General features: G+C 41.4%; 1 protein-coding gene across 1 annotated transcript in view; it reads left to right on the forward strand.

Moving 5' to 3' along the window:
• SPATA6 (spermatogenesis associated 6) overlaps positions 1 to 14,500 on the forward strand; it is a 42,261-nt gene extending 27,761 nt beyond the window's left edge. The window contains exons 11-13 of the mRNA XM_041421815.1: positions 1,026 to 1,125; positions 4,633 to 4,700; positions 8,566 to 14,500. Of these exons, the coding sequence (XP_041277749.1) occupies positions 1,026 to 1,125; positions 4,633 to 4,700; positions 8,566 to 8,746 (349 nt within the window). The 3' untranslated portion in view covers positions 8,747 to 14,500. The remainder of the gene's footprint in view (positions 1 to 1,025; positions 1,126 to 4,632; positions 4,701 to 8,565) is intronic.
• Positions 14,501 to 17,577: the final 3,077 nt, after the last annotated feature.

Genomic DNA, 17,577 nt, shown 5'->3' on the forward strand with positions numbered 1-17,577 from the left:
GCTCCGATTGCAGAGCCCGCTCTGCCAGCGCACAGCTTGCCCAGTGCCCCTGCTCACATCAGCATGGTGCCACATCAGGAGCCGGGATTTTCTGGGTGCCAAGTCAAGCTGTCAGAGCTCAGGCAACGTTGAAATGAAGATGCACAATCTTCATTTGGTGCTCTGTTTCTTTCCAGTGTGATGAGCTTGTGTATGTAAGCATTTCATAGCTTCCCTCCAATTATTCTTTCCTTCTGTTGATGTCTCTTTTTTTGAAAAAATACATTTTTTAATGTAATAACATGGTTGGCATGTAAATGATCATATTCTTAAAATCTTTGTTGCCTTCCTTAAGAGACAGAATAATTATTGATATGAAATTTCTGTCAGCTTCTGAACTTGCTCAGAAGGATGAGCTTCTGAAAAGGATGCGAAGGACTTTTTGTAGTAAAGTGGAAAAAAAATAATCCAAAACATAACAAGGTAAAATCCAAAAGTAGCTGTTTGTTTTAAATTACTCATACCAAGCAAGCTACCTAGATTTTAGTAAAAAAAAACCCCAAACTTAAAATGCAGTTCCTCTTGTGAAATAAAGACTGCAATTGCAAGTTTTTGACTCCATGCGTTTTCCAATTTGCATGCATTGGGGTTACCTTTTGATTTATTCCAGTGAAAAGAACTTCATGTGTGCAATATTTCCTTTAAAGAGAGGCAAATGAAACCTGATGACTGGGAATAGTATAGGTTTTTTTATTCTGTAGGGACCACACAAGCATTACAGAAGTGCTACTCAAGTTACAAAATCATCAACATTTTCTATGTTTTTCATCTTCTGTTGGTGTTGTGGCTGCATACTGTTTATGCACTGCTTTGAAATGTTTCTTTACTTGTACCCCAGAGGAGAAAAAAAATCAAATTGAAACATTGTGTTCCAAGTAGAAGGAGGTAATGTGTGCTTCATAATTAAAAGGGAAAAGAAATCTGAATCATAGAGTTTTTGAACAAGAAAATATTTCTTCACGTTGTTTTTCCTCTTCCTCTTGCAGATTTAGTACTGGTTGGCCTTCACCAGCAAATGGAGATGAGATCCATAAAAGAGTGAAAAATATTTTAAGGACACACAGTGCTAGACAGCGCCTCATATTTGTAAGTTTGACTGCAAACTCAATCCTTTCTCTTCTCCAAAATGGCTGAAAAAGAGAACTGTGCCTACAGTCTTGGATTTATTGTAATGTTGTCCTTTGGGACAGCCTTGATTGTAGAAATATGGATTTGGTGTGTGAGCTCAACTGTTTCACACTGATTTCAGAAGCCTCCTTGTCTTTTGCCTTTATGAAGTAGTACAGGCAGCCCTCTCATGGCTTACTGAGAGCAATTATATTGGGGTGTGGGTTTTTTAATATCCTGATTCTCCACTCCCAATTTAAGCAAAAAATGTTACAGATGTGTAGAACATCAAGGCTTAACATGTTGTGCAGCTGCACATCAGCAGCTGCATGTATCCAGCTGTTCCTGGAGCTAATATTATTCTTCAGATGTGTGATTTTTTTCCCTTAATTACTTGGCTTTCAATGAACAGAGCTCTTTGTCTAATGAGATTACACCCAGGAACAGAATATTTTACCTTTGATGAAATTTTGAGGTGTGGTTTTAGACAGACAAATTTTTTCCTGTTGTGATTTTGAGAAACACAGTTTCTCAAAAAGTGTCGGAGCATTGTACCAGCTGAACAAGATTGTTCATCTGCAGAGAATTTAGAATCTTGAGTGTGAGGTGAGGCAAAAGAAAGGTAGGATAAAATGGTTGGAAGGATGAAAGATGATTATGATACAATGATCATAATGATGATTGTGATATAAGATGATGAGGAGCTCTGGCGATCTAACTCAGAAATGTTATTGATGGGGTAGAAGAGACATAAGTCTCCCAAAGTGGCGAAAGGCATAGTTTTTTGCTTCAATTTCTCTCTTAGAAAATAGAATGTTGACAGAAATCTGCTTTTGAATGTTGGTGCAATTTTAAGTTGCTGCTGTCCCCAGCTGTCCACCTTTCCCCTCGGCTGCAGTTCCCTGTGTCAGTGGGAAGTGGGATAAAAAGTGTGGGAGCCCTGATGTCCCCCCTCACCTTCCCCACAGCAAGGGCAGGTGCAGCTGGCTGGGATGGGGGATTGCACTGGCTACAGGAAACCCATGGCAGAAGTGATCTTTGTTGTCTTGATCCAGTCCTGCAAGATGGATTGAAGAACAACTGTTTCCACTCTGAAGTCCTTACTTATTTAGTTGTTTGCTTGTTTGTTTATTCATGTTCCCAGATTTAGACATGTTGGGCAGCTCATTGTCTCACCTCATTCTCACTTAATCTGATTATATTCTCATTTCTGTTCAATGTTCATTTTTAGCATAGTTGTTATTGTTTTTGTTTTTAACTCAGAAAAACCTTATCTCATCCATACTAAGACTGATCTAGTTCATGCTGCACCTCCCTGAGTTATTATGTGAATGTTATGATTTTGTGAGCTGCTGCCTCTCAAATAGAAGATTCCCATGACATTTTTCTGTGTTTCAGCCACTCAGAATAGGTACAAATCATGTCAAATGCTCCCCTGATGTTTCAATGAACTTGAGATAACAAACTGGATTTCCTGATAGTCCAACATCTACATGTAATGAACACTTGCACAGCCTGAACTATCTGCAGTGGTTCTTGACTGCTTTGCTCGAACAGCAGACCATGACTTTATGATAAGGAGAGTTGGATGATTGGTCACATGGTCTCTCCATACAGTCAAAAAGACTGCAAATATTGTGGTGGAATTCTTGAATCGTGATATTTTCTGTTGGCTTTCTCTTTGTTCACCTTATCACTTCCAGAATCAAACACTTGCTGAATCTTCACAGGGATTAACAAGCAGAGATGATACTGTGTCCTCTTCTGTTGCAAAATCTTGTGATTCTCCCTAAAAAATGCCGCTATTAGGGTATTGGGTCTTTGATCAAACCAGTGCTGGCAAAGGACCATGTTTCTCACTGTTTTCTTCCACTGAGCAAAAGGAAGGGAAGGATGCTACAGAGAAGTCTTGTGGTGTCAGATAGTTGTGTAGAGCTGGCTCATGAAAGCTGTGCTAACAGCAGCTGACCTAACGAAAAAAGAAAAAGAAAATATCCCTGCAGTGAGTGCTTTAAAATACACCAAGATAGGTTGTGCTTCCCCACATGGCCCAAAATCAAGGCTGTGGTGTTGCTCAGCAGATGGCTGTGGTAAATTGAAAGTGAGGGAGTAGTAAAGCAAATGTATTGGCAATGTGGTGAGCAGATTCTGGCTCCAGTCTAGATCCTCTTCAAACTTTGAAAGGTTAAGAAGTGCCTCTTACGCTGTTTCACTCCAAAGAGCCTAATATACTAAATAACCATTCCCAGAAGCATACAGCTGTGTCTTCCAAAATTTCTTTTTCACAGTGCTCTGCAAAATAGTTTGACTGGAGCTCTGCTGCAGATTCCTTGGGGTGTCCACTGTACCCTTCTGCTGTGACATTGTGACAGCATCGTAATGTTTCCGTCTTCTTTTGCTTTCCAGAACATAATTTGCCTCTGGCAAATGCTGCAGAATTTTATTTACCACTGTACCCCATTTCCTCTTCAGTGCTTTGTAGTCTGTGACTGCTGAAGGAAGAGAGCTCTCCTGTTTACAAACACACTTATTACCTTGTATTTCACCACAATAAATTCTCTCAAGTTTTTCCTCATCCATATGCTGCTGTTCAGCTTGCTCTGCGTCTTATTGCCATCTACCACTATATTTATTGTCTTTTCTCCCAGTTCTGTGTTGCCAGCAAGTGTGATTATTTTTACTGCAGTCTTTTTTCCAATTATTTCTCCTATAGCATGAAAGATGACTTTGTTTAGTAATCCTTACAGCAATTGACTTGTGCTGAAAGCATCACTTAATATCACCCCTTAAGCAGGGGTCTTTGCTCTTCAGAGTAGAGTGAGCATGATTGTGTGTGCTGGAATTTCTACCATCCCATCTCAGGTGAGCAGCTGGCTCCCTCCACATGGGTGTTTTGTTTCTTTCTTACTTAAGAGGGCAAATTTGGGTTAATTAATGTCTAGATAGCATTTGGAAGGTAAAACTGCATTCTAGCAACTGAGAATACCTGACTGAAGGGTCATTAAGTGTATCAGATTTTTTTAAAGTTCAGTAAGCATGTACTCAACCTTGGATATGAAATTCAAGAATTGAGATGTGTGCAATGCTTCTGCCTTGTAAAATATATGAAATGGATAACATAATAAGTTTTAGGTGTTTTTTCCCTTTCCTGCAATGAACACAAAAGCAGTAAGTAATAGGTTTCATAGCATTTTGCCAATGTGTTTATTGGGATTTATTGAAGCTTCTGCTGTCTGCATAGTTCTCTAGATCTACACTGTCTAGAAATTCTTTCCAGTTTATTACCTTAAAATTATTAGCTGAATTGTACTGAACTTAATTAAAAGTGTTCATAAATGGCATTTGGCTCATTACACTTTGTCCCTTTCTCCCCCAAGAAATGTAAGCACTTTAATAGTCCTCTAAATGGAAAGAAAGTATTTTTGAAATGAGATCATTGTAATCAGAAACCAAGGTAATGAGAATTTGATTTCTGGGTTTTTTTAGGATGATTTGCCTCAGATAAGAGAACCTGCAGATAATATGCCCTTAACTATGAGTGAGCTGCGGAGCAGGTATGGAGTTTTTCTTTCACCAAGACAAAGCAGTGATACTCAATATTGCTCAATATATATACTTTACATTTAGCTACAAATTTCTCTTCCCATTTTGAGCTTTGTCCTATATTGCACAGGAAACAGGTTTCAGGAGCCATTACTCATACTAAGCTTACTCACCTAAAAGCAAAATACAGTTAAATGTAATTGTGCCTTTGATGTTGTTTGGCACTGTGTCAGTATAATCTTCATAAAACACTGGGTTTGGAACTAGACTTTGCTATAAAAATGATTCTTGGGCAGATGTTTTTGGAATTTGTCAACCAGAGGGCAAATGTCACTTTTAAAATAATCACTTGTTTTGGTTTTTTTTTTTTTTTCCTTAGAACTAGAGGAAGGCAAAAATAAATTTAAGTTTATTTAGTAATATGGTTTGAGGCTGAGTTTTTGGATTGTCATTTTTTGGGGTTTTTTTTGTTGGGTTTTTGGGTTTTTTTTTTGTTGTTTTGTTTTGGTTTTGGTTTTTTGTTTGTTTGTTTGTTTGTTTGTTTTTGTTTTTGTTTTGGCAAAGCAGATATTTGGAAAACAAAAGCATTTTCCAAAAAAATACAGCTGATTTGTATGGTATAGTTTAGTGATTCAGCATGCTGTATTTCAGAAGCTTTCTTGGAAACCTGAGATCTTAAAAACCTGGTTTGTGTACATTAGTTACTCTGTGTACACCTCACATACATGACCAGGGTTCTATTTGAATAATTTACTTATAAGATACCAATTAAATTGATTTTGATCACTTCTGTAGTAGAAGTTACCAATACTGATGTTCTGTGTGTATGCACACAGTATTTTGTACAATGTTTTGGATATCTATTGGAGGAAAGATACTAAGTATTGGAAGTCCTTTTTTGGCTGCAATAGCTTTTCTGGTTTTCTTTCTGTTAAGGGATAAGTCCTAGAACTGTGGTTCTATATTTGAGCGGTGTTGTCATTAGAAAAGGCTTTATTTTGATAGTTAAATATCACACACTGTTTTCTAACAATGGCACCCCAAATCATCACTATATACACCTGAAAGGAGGGTATTTCAATGTGGGTACCATAACAAACCAAACAAACAAACTTCTACTTGAAATTTATAAGCTCCAAAAAGTTCATTTCTGATTTGCTGGCTTCTTTAAAAATCCCTGTGATTTGTAATCCCCTCTGTGCAAGGGATTACTTCGATTTCCATATGGTTGTGAAGTTGTTGCTGCAGTTGTGTCTCCTGTACCTGTGCTCACTCCTGTATTCTGTGTAGACTTTCTGCTCCTTTATCCTTTGTCCTGACAGCTGGGGCAATTAAATTGTTTAGGATGTGTTTGTGAGAGAGAAAGTGCAAGTTTTTGTTTTGAGGCAGCTTTGGGACTTTGAGATTTACACTGAAACTGCAGACCATGAAAAAAAATGGAAAATAAACCTTAATACTCCAGAATCCTGAAGTGATGGGATATGAAGTGTGGCACTTGGGTTGGGAAAGGACTGCTCCTTGGTTTAGAGGCCAGCAGCACTGGGGTGAGACATAAAGGCCTCGAGGACAGTCAGATTGCTGAGTGTTTGCCACAGTGCTCATAAGCAGGATACAAGGACAGAGACAGAGTTCATGGGAGGACAGGGTACTGTCGACCAAATGCTGGCAGTAAAGTAGATGGATGATTGAAAACCGCTGGGAGTAAGGAAAAGGTCTGTGTTTTGTGAAATATTTAGTATATGATTCACTCAGAAAAGAACTTCTGGGACTCCTAAAGGAGATGTATGAGGGAACAAAAGCATATGACAGGTATTTCAGAGCAGGGAGTTGCGTGCAGAAATCCTGCTGTTAATATGATTTGTGAGTGTAATTCCCAGATTGCTTAGCTTAGGTTGTCAGCTGGTTTCCAGTTGAGACAGGAGAGGGAGTCTTCCCTGCCTTGGCTGTAGCTCTGTCCAGGTATCTTATGCACAAGGGGCTGGCTAATGGAAATGCACAAAAACACACACCCCTCCAAAAAGTGAGAAGGGAAGATTAAGCCTTTTTAGAAGTCTTTTTCAGTACCAGAATAAGGAACTTGTAGAAGTTAACTGTTAGTTTTTGAGTCTTTACTGCAATTAAAGTGTTGGGTTTTGAGTATCTCTAGGTAAATTCAGCTTTTAGGAGAATAAAAGGCAAGCACAAAGCTGCTGCAAATGGATTCCAAGGAAAAGAGTGTCAGAGCTGATTGTTGTATAGTTACAAGTGGTGTGCCTGCTTGCTGGCCTGAGAATTCTCTGTCAGAAGTGAGGTACAACAAACTGCAGGAAGGAGGTGAAACTGTTGGTGAGTCCCCAGGGTATTGACTTGTCTGCATTTGACACAGGCCTGTATAACTGCTCTATTGATTTTGGTTGATAGGTTGGTTTCTTTGTGTCCAAAGTGTGAGGCACAGTTAACTCGGGATGATAAACAGGTTTAAATTTGCTCCATGCCATTGACTGACTTTAAATGATGGAGCCTTTTTGAGTAACTGTGAACGTGGCCTTCCTCTCTTTTTAATGTTGGAGCCACACGAGAGGTCTTGTTTTATTTGGTGTAGGTTGGCATCACCCTAATATTTCAATGTAAGGAGTTTAAAAGCAAAAGCTGTTCCTTCCTTTTTTTCTTTTTTTTTTTTTTCCATGGGGCAGTAGAAACTTAGAGATGTGAATTTAGAAAACTGATCCTACATCTTCCTCTTCTTCCCCCTTTCTGTTCTTCAGATGAAAACCTTGTGTTTTGATGCAGCTGAATACATGTGGCCTAATAGGATGTGGCCTAAGGTTTCTTTCAGTTTTGTCATATGTTGGCAGATAGTAACTTGAGGATGAAGTTTTAAGTGCTGGTTTGATTGCAGAAGACACTAGCATTAATAAATTACATGTATATAGGAAGCTGTAAAGCTTCCCTGTGAAATGTAATCCATTTCCTAAGTGAAGATGGTCACCTTAGACTTCACATTTCCAGTTTCATTTCCCAGAGAACATTTGCAAAAGCTGAAGATAACTCAGTCCTAATTTTTAAGTGTCTTAAGTGCCTAAATCTCCGAGCAGATGTGAAAAATGCCATCTCAGTTGTAATTTTTTTCTGATGATTTTTGAGCTTCTTGTTTCATGCATTTTTACAGGGAAATTGCTCATTTAATTATATGACACAAACCTTTGTTTTGAAAGTATCAAGAGGAAGCAGATAGTCATGATGTTGAGATATAAACTATTCAGACTTGTCAGTGTTTTGTAATGATTTGCAGAGTATAAATTTCACTTCACAGATCTCAGGAATAATTTCTCAAAGCAACTGAAAGATGAGCCTGTATTTGTGTTTAGTATTAAAACAGTGACACAGAAGATGGGGTGGGGAAGGAACCCTGGATTGCCAGTATATCAAAATGTAGGTGGTAGAAAACTTAATCCATGGTGCTTCCAACAGAGCACTTTACAGCTGCAACCACAGTTATTTAATATCTCCCTGATAGATTGTCTTCATATTGAAATGGCTGCTTGTGGTTACAATTTCACCTTCAAAGGACACAAAAATCCTACTGTGTTGCTCTTGCCTAGCCACACAGCCTACAAAAATACAGCAGAATTACTGAGGGTTCTCTGAAAACTAATTCTATTTGGGGGCATTACAAAATGTACTCAGATAAGTGGGGGAGGATTTGTGTGAATGAATAACATGGGAGGGGGTGGTTCCCATTTCTTAAAAGTAGCTGCAGTGCAGTTTTTATTTTGGTTTGTGGAAGGGAATCCGTGCTAAGCAGTTCTACATTGGTATATCTGCTGGTTTTGTGCTGCTGATTCCTCTTCCATATCTTGGTTTGATCATTGTTTCTTATCTTCTTTCCTCTGACAGTTCTCCAGTGCAGCAGAGCACTCCTGTTCACTTGGATAGTGGTGAACGTTGGCCTGGTCCTGCAGCTGTGTACAAAGAGAAGCCTCACAGAGCAATCTTGGAGGAGAGTCTTGCAAAAATATATAGAGAGTTGTATGAAAAAACTGCTGGTGCTGTTTCAGAGCACAAAACACATTCCTGAAGGCAACTCACCTGAAAATCCACAGTATACAGTATTTGCAACTAAAGCTATTTTTATACAACAATATTTGTACTCTATTTTTTAAGGTGTCTTATGGTTAGGCAGGGCTTTGGAGAAATGGGCATTTGGCCTGGGCTGAAAAAAGGAAATAATTCACATTTCACCCCCAAAAAAAGAAACAATAATCCCTAACAAAAAATCCCCTCCACAACTAAGCAAGATGATGTTGCTCCTTTGAGACTCAGAACACAGAGAAGACTAATAGCTCTGCTGGACATTCCTGTGTGACATCCACTCAGATTTCAGCTGCAGCCAGCTCTCATTAAATATCTACATCTATTTGGCAACTTTAACAGAATTGGTTGAAGAAGCAGTATGTCCTGGTGGGCAGAGAGGGGACCCAAAGGAGAAGGTGAATGTGAGTGCTGATTTAAAAGTGACCCACCTAGGACAAAGAAAATTGTTTTCTAGACAATTACCTTTGAATTGTTTGTTTTGGAGAATGGCACAAACTTTGGTTCTGTAGGACCCGTAGGAGTGTATTTGAAGTGATTTTGAGCACCTTTAGTCACAAGTGTTTTAATGTTGTGAGATTTTAAAAGAAAACCACCCAGCCCAGCAGCCTTTGTGTGAGATGAAAGGTCATCTTCACACAGCCTTTGCATTTGAAAACTTCCACGTTCTCCTAAATGCAGCCATGACATTTGCCAGTACACTTGTCATTTTAAAAATATGAATAAGAAAAGACTGTGCAGGGGGAAAGACCAGAGCTAGTCAGCAAGCTCCTTGTGTTCTGTACAGGCCTTCTGAAATTCCTGCATCACAATCCCACCTAATTTGGAGCCTGTCCTTCCCGGTCTGCTGGGATCCTGTTGGCAGCAATCACTTCATTTTTGCTAAAGGCCACCAAATGTTCATCAGCAGTTCGATGCTTTCCCCAGGGATGGAACCTTTTCAGCCTTGCACTGAGCAGATCCCACATTAGCAGACCAGGGCAAATTGCCCATCCATTGAAAAGCTGAATGTTTTAAAAGGGCAAGAGTGTCCATCTCCTGCTTCCCCCCAGAATGCGGAAAAAACAAATGCCTGTTCTGGCTGCCTCCCTCTCTGAGCAAACAGAGGCAGCTCCACCGATGCCATTTTACCTGTTGTGATTAGATAGAGGATAAAGCTAGCAGTACAGATGGCACAACATATGACTGGAACCTGCCAGCATGCCTACATAAACAAAAAGTCAGTCTATTCTGCCTTCCCTCCTTTAATGCTGAGACAACATAATTGATTTGAGAAAGCAGTTGGTGAGCAATTGCACTGGTGGGAGAGCACGTGGAGGGGCTGTGTGCTGCTGTTTCAGGCAAGGGCACTCTCAGAGGAAGTGTCTCACATACAGACATTTCTATTTCTTCTAACTGTTGGACAAGTTGAAGTGGATTAACACCGATAACTTCCTGTCCCTGCTGCCATTTAGCACATTAGTGCTTTCACAGGGCATTAGTGGCAGCCTCTCATCTATGGAGAAGTGCCGAGTCACTCTGTGGGGTACCAGGACACTTTTTATTGCAGAAGGGAAAAGCAGAACTTGCCCAAGCTGTGTCCCTGAAGGCATGGAGGCCATGGAGGGTTGTGCTACCAGGACCTGGTGTTCACTGCCCTCTCCAGTGACCCTGTGTTAGTCCACAAAGGAAAAGTTTTCTTCCTGCTCAGAGGAATAGCTGTATTGAGGTAGATCCTAAGTAAGCAGGGCAGATTCTGAGAAATACTTTCCGAGGTTTTGGTGTAAAATTAATCTGTTGAAATCTGAAGGTTTTTGTAGTTTCCTGTATGTGTTTGAGCCATAATATTCAGTGTTCTCCTGGTATCCTGCAGTTTTCATTCAGTATTCTCTGTGCATTTCCTCCCCAGTGTCTCAGCTGAGTAAAAGTTTGTCTTCTGAAGATTGGCTGCTCCCCTCTGGCCTGATGTGGCTCCGTGACATAGACAACCTCTTTGACTTTTCCCTCCCCAGCAATCTAGCAGATTTCAGTCCCTGTTTGTTCAGTGTGTGAAAAGGCCTGAATGCTGAGGGATTGTTATGGGGTTTTTCTGGATGTTTGATGGAGGACACAGTTTGCCATGAACTGAATACACGAGGGTATGAGAAAGTTTGGGGGCCACTATAAAAAAGCAAGGTGGTGCTTTCAAAGGGTCCAGGGAATGGCTGGAGGATATCTGTTTGATTCCCTTAGCTAAAAAAAGGAAGCATATGGTAATATGGCAACATTCAGTTCTCATCAAAGATTAAAAATTTTTCAGCAAAGGTGAAAACTGGATGAGAGAAAAAAATGTCATTATTGAATTTTGACCAGTCATTTTTGAATATTCTCAGATGTAGCCTTCTTCTACAACATAACATGAAATGGAGCAGGCAGTCTCTGAGTATCTTTGGCCCTGCTCCAGCTGGGAGGGAGATGTGTGTTCAGTGTCTCTCTGAATCAGCTGCTGCAGGAGATGTTCCTCTCCTGGGTCAGAGTCATTCCACAGCTCACGCCATGATACAGCAAAGAGTGCTCTCTTCCAAGCACTGTGCTGGAAATCCAGTTTGGAAAATGGAAAACTTTCCTCTGGAATGTGACTTCAGACCCAAATTACTCTGATCTGTCCCTAAAATCTTCAAGGCACTTTGTTTTCAGCAGCATTTTCCCTTTCCCTGTTTGCTCAGGTGGCCCTGCCAGCACACACAGCTCTGAGCACGGCTGCTGCTCTGCCCCTGCAGCCTGGGAGAAGGGGAGGTTCAGGCACTGACCCAACACAGCCATAAACTCTAATTGTTTAGTGCACCTTACCTTCTAATACAATTTAAATCCCTTCTCTCAAATGCAAATTTTCAGGTGCCTGAGTGGAGCTTTAAATAGCATTTTCTGTGCTCATTCCTTATCTTTTGCCATCCACAAAGTTCCAGTGACAGTGGGATGGCATAATTCCACCCCTGTCGTTTTAGCTCCTAAAGGAGAGCTGCCTACTCAAATCTGGCAATAATGGGCCAGATGAGGAGAGAATTGGAGCTTTTCTGTGGAGTCTGTGTCTCTCTTGCCCTCCCCAAGTTATTATAACCCACGAGTGTTCTCACCAAAAGCTGTTCAGCATCCAGTGATGCTTGCAGGATGCAATCAGTGCAATATTTTAATCACTTTCATTTTAGTGAGTCAGACTCTGCTTCCTACTTGCTCCCTTCCTTCTCTCCTGTGAATAACTTGGTACAGTTTAGGATCTTGGGCTGGCTTTAGACAAACTGCCTGCCCGTGGTCAGAAGAAATGCAAATCCTTGGCTGACAGTAGCTGCTTTGGAAATCACTAAGTCATTGACCTGATGTGAATTAAAGGCAAAAATGTCAAACTCTTTAATGAATTGCCTTATCTAAGTTCTTGACTTAGAGGAAGAGAAGCTTAAATTGCTCCACTGAGGATAAGAAGCATAGGGATGGCTGGAGTAATGGGAACAGGTAAGAGCAGCTTTGTAAGATAGATGGGGAGCAGTGTTTATGCTCCAAAGCTGAGCAGCTTGGGAAGTGATGAGGGCTGTTCTTTAGATTGTGCATCACATGTTCGAATTTTACTATTACTTCACAGGCTGCCAAAATAATCAGGGGAGAAAAAAATCTACCTGGAGATGTTCAGAATCTATTTTTGGGGTAAAATAACAGAACATTTAGCTCAGCTCAGTATTAAATAGTCTTTTCCAAACTCCTTCTCATTGTTACCTCAGCTGTAAAATGGGGAGTTTGTGCTCTGTTGAAGCTTAATTAAATGACTGTGAGGTGCTTTGGGATCCTGAGGTGAATGTTAAAGAAATTATTTCATGGAAGCCTGGCTGAAAAGTCCCATCTCATCTCCAGGTTACTAAAAGAGCTTTATTTTAATTTTACCAGATTTATTATGTTTTAATCAGACAATTATTAAACAAATCTTAATCAGATTTAATAGATTTCTATCTTGATCAGAGAGGGCTAGAAAAGATAATGAGCTGCTTTACTACATGTGCTCTTAGGAGCTAATCTTTGCAGTTGGTATCTTGCTCAGCTTCTGTCTCCTGCATGATCTGGGTTCATATCCTCACACTGATTGCTCTTATAATACCTTTTTTATCTTTTTTTAAATATATTTTTTTTTCATCCTGATGCCTTAGTGCTGTTTGCTCTGTGTGCTAACCAGCATTGTTAACATCTCTGACATCATTTATCATCCTCTCCCCAGGAACAAAGGGTACAATGTGACAGTGGAAAATTTGTGTGGTGTGCCATGGGTTTGTCAGAGAAAGCTGGAAGGAATCTCTGCTTTCCCACCCCATGTATGAGGAATAATTTGGTACATAATTCTGCTCTTCCCAATTTTTAAGCTTGAAATGTTTTTTAAAACACTGAACTATGCAACAAAATTCTCAGCCTTTTAGCAGTGGTCTCTTGCTGTATAAATCTGGTAAAGTGGAATCTCTGGGTCAGAGGAAAGGCCATGGTGTTAATTACTTCAGTGGTCATGGAGTGACCATTATCAGGTTGCTGAGAATTTCTCATGGGATTTGTTTGGTAATCAAGGAATTTGAGGAAACTCAAATCAATGAAATTGAGCCTCTTGGTTCCAGTGAGAACACTTGAAGCTGAGAGAGGACAGCACTTCTAGGGCCAATCTTGATGAGCTGCCTCCCTGACAGAAGGGGTGTCTGCCTCAGGTGATGTCTCCAGGACCAGCAGAGAATTGGTCTTTGCCCAGTTCCTTTCAGTTCCAACAAATGCAGCAGCCTTGTGGGAAGTGATTGAAGCCCCCAATATTTCTGTTTCCATTGCACAGGAGCTATTAAGCACAAGCCCCCTTGATTACTGTTGGCTTCTGCTGCTTTCCCCATGGAATTCAAAACATCATCAACCAAAGCCCTTCAAAGGCGTGGCTGTAGCTCCTTTTGTCAGTGTTGGCTTGCCAAAGGCATGGGGTTTGTTCCCATTCTATCTTTGAGAGAAATTCTCTGAAGTGCGGTGATAATTTGTCTGGATGGCAGCATAAAGGAACTGTAATCTTTCTCTTTGCTTGATCTATGTGGAGATTGTGCTTTTTCTTGGTGTGCATTTCCCTTCAATTCTGGGTGATTGCCTCTGGCCCAGCAGAGAACTCGTGCAGCCTGAGCAGTGGGATCTGAGCCACCTTCTCACCTCCTCGGGGAAAGGAGTTTGCTGCTGCAAAACAACATCCCTCCTGGTTCATGAGGATTTACTGATCCTGAGGAGACAGCACAAAAATTCTTTTCTATGGCCAGGCCATTGCACACTCCTGTGGAGCTGATGGCATGGAATGAAGAGAGCTTCACACAGAGCAGGGTGGGAGCCTGGGAGCAGGGCAGACAAGGAGAGTGTTCCATGCCTGGATGCCATGAATTACGCACGTCTATACCATAGTGTAGGAAATAGCCTGGACAGCTCCTGAGTAACAAAAGCACCATTTACATCACTGAGTGGTGGTGAATTCTAATGCTTGTATTTGTATTGTTACCCTGACTGTAGCTGTAGGAGCTGTTTCATTCAGGATTCCAGTAGTAAACACTTTCTAAGAGGTTGCTTTCCCTGCCTGCCTTGATTTCACCACAGTCATCTAGTGTTTACATACATTTTAGCCTCTGTGCCATTTTTGAAGGCTTTATTTGTCTCATTTATGTTTCTGGTTTGGATAATACTTAAATATGAAATCCATCTGGGAAACATATTGTATATTCACGTCGAGGGGTAAAACCAGTTTTTAATTAAAATTTTATACAGCACTTGTATTTCACTTTGTCCTGTTTTATTATGAAACACTTCAATCTTCTTCCTAAAACACATATGTCTTGTGCGTTTCAAGATGTTCCTTGTTGCTCATGCAGAACCAGTTTGGGAGCTCTGTCAGCACAGTGCCATATGTTCTGGGCTTCATTTAGCTTCTCTGCCGTTTGTGGAGGCAGCAGATTGGATGGAATGCAGCTCAGCTCGGCTCCATTCTTCTCTTTGTAAACTTGTCAAGAGATAAAAAAAGCAGGGAGAAGGAAAACACTGAATAATACTTGAGTTTGAGTTGAATTATCAAGAAGTTATGGGAATGTGGCCAATCAAAATTGAGGTTTCTCATGTATTTGAGGATTTTCCTTAATTGCGGCTTTTGCAGAGCCTATAAATTGATGCATCCCAGTCTTACACCCAAAACCAGCACTGAAGATTGAGATATAACCTGAGTCATTTGGAAATGACAAGCATGAAGTGCTTGATGTTGATCTGCTGGTTTAAATTAAACAAAAAAAAAAAAAAAAAAAAAAAAAAAAAAAAAAGAGTAGTGAGTAGATTTCACAGAATATTCTGAGCTGGAAGGGACCCACAAGAGCCAGTGAGGCCAGCTCTGATGTGTGTAGTTCATGCAAGGATCAAAGCCTGCCCTCGGTGGTGTTTGCAGCAAGCTCTGACCCCTGGAGCAGGAGCAGGAGCAGGAGCAGGTGGAGGGGTCCTGCTCCTCTTTGGTGCCTTCTGGCTCTGTGAGAGTCACACTCCACTTTTTAAGTGCCTGGTACTGAAAAGAGGAAGCTCAAGAGTGATGGTGCCCACCTGCTAAAACAAACACACACAAACCCCAGAAAAGGTCATTTTTCTTACCAATCCATTCCTGTTTCTTCCCTGCCCCCCATCTTCTTGACCATGAACCAGTGGGTGCCATCAGCCTTTGATGCATGGCTGGTGTGCAGGCACAGCCCAGCTGGTCACTGGCCATATCCAGGGATTCCAGGCACTGCCCTGCTCAGAGACTTCAGGACCACCACAGTGGCTTTGACAGAAGACCAGATTATTTCTGTGATTCTGTAACTACAGCTTTAAAACAAAACCAAACCCAAAAGAACAAGAAACTGGCAAAAAAGGAATCCATATTTTCTCTGTCTCCCCTTTTGCTGAGGCGTGAGGCTGGAGGGGAAGGGCACGAGCAGCTGCTTGATGTGGCTGTGGAGGAGTGGGGAGGGAAACTTCTGCAGTCCTGACCTGAGGTCGGTCAGAAATCACCAGCTGGAGTGACATGAGTGTGAACCTGGTTGAAGTGACAGGCAGCTCAGCCCCTGGGACTCTATTTACATATGTTTAAAGCAAACAAAAGAAAGCTGCCTTTGTTCCCTAGGAAAATCTATTTACTTGGCATTCAACTCGTGTATAAGCTGGAACTTCTTACACAGAAGTAGAAACAAAGCGACTGACATTTCTGCTTTGATGTGAGGCTGCAGCTAAGATTTGATTTTGAAATATGAGAGTAAACTGAAACTACCTCCAATTTAAAGGTGGATTTTTAATGACCTTAAAAGTTTTGAGAAGTTTTTTTTTCTTCTTCCCTTAGGGACTAGAAAAAATTATAACAGTAATCTTACTCATAGCTGTAAGTCTACAGAGACAGTGGCTGTAGGTTAATGAAAAATTGACACTGCTACTTGCTGTGCTTCCAGCAGAATATTTTTTTACTTCAAACTGAAGTGAACTATTGCACTGTGTGAGCTGGTTATGAGTCTCACATATTAAACTGGATGCTGCTTTTGTGGAAGCCAGAGGAGCAAGTCACAGAACAGCATTTCTGGTTGGAACATATGCTGAAGTAATTATCGGGTTCTTAAAATGGTTGCCCTGGTCCTTCCCACTGAAATAAAGAAATAAAGAATTAAAGAAATGAAGAATTAAAGATTGCTGGGTTAGTCTAAACCAGAGAGGGGCAGAGGAGCCATTCCCAATGATCTCCATCTCAGTGCTGTCAAGCAGCCCCACCACAGTCCAGCAGGGAAAGCCTAGAGCAGGAATTGGGTGTTGTGTGTGCAGATGCTCCTGTTTTGCACTGTTCCACCCTGCTCCTGTGGCACAGGGACTCCCCGGGGACTCCCTGTGGTTCACAGTTGTTCAAGTGCCCTCTGCAGTTTTTTTGGGAACAGCTTGTTCCTGGGAATCAGAAATGGCACCAGCTCGGCAGCTCAGGCTGACTTTGCTTCGGGCTCTGAGGACAGAGTGACTGTGTGTTGTCCTTGGCATGGTGGTGCCATCTGGGCCTGCTTGGACAGCAGGGCTGTGATCCTGCACTGCCTGAAATTCCAGCTCCTGCTGGTGAGATCTTGGGCTCTGCTGGAATGGCAGCACTGGCAGCTGGGTGCCAGCCTGTGGCAGATGGAACAGCTTCAACCACCCCCGTGAGCTCTGCTGGAGATGGACACACAGAGGTGTTGGGATTGCTGTGAGACAAAGGGAGGGAAGGCATGAAGCTGGCTTCAGGTGTGATACAGCATCCCAAGGCTGGAATTAAAGAGACACTGGATGTCTATAGGGCTCCCTGCTCCCCTGGAAGGATTTTAGACCCATAGACCCATACCAGTAACAGTAGGAAGGGAATTCCCATAGGTTCTTTCCAATAGGTATAATTATTACTATTATTATTATCATCATCGTCATTTTTATTTTTATTTCTATTTTTATTTTTATTTTGTTATTTTACTCAAAAGACAGGAAGGGAAAATCAGACAAGAGTGCAGAAGAAAGGAAACTAAACCATGCAAATTTAGTGAGTTTGTTTCTTTTCCTCCTGGGGAGCAAAAGTACAGAAGGGTGCTGGCACTCAGCCCACCCGTGCCCTCCTCTCCCTGAGAGCCCACCAGCTGTACCCTGATGGAGTTCCCTTCTGCAGGAACATAGGGAGGGCAGTGCTCCCTGCAGGAATGAGAGCTGGGATCCTGGTTAGGACCCCTTTAACTCAGGAACAGGGACCTCCAGCTGCAATTCCCCTGGGCAGGTGCCCATCTGTTCATGCCAGAGATGCTGTGGATGCCTCTC

Source organism: Onychostruthus taczanowskii, unplaced genomic scaffold (genome assembly GCF_017590055.1).
Source record: "Onychostruthus taczanowskii isolate IOZ18803 unplaced genomic scaffold, ASM1759005v1 scaffold7, whole genome shotgun sequence".
NCBI classification, from domain to species: Eukaryota; Metazoa; Chordata; class Aves; order Passeriformes; family Passeridae; genus Onychostruthus; species Onychostruthus taczanowskii.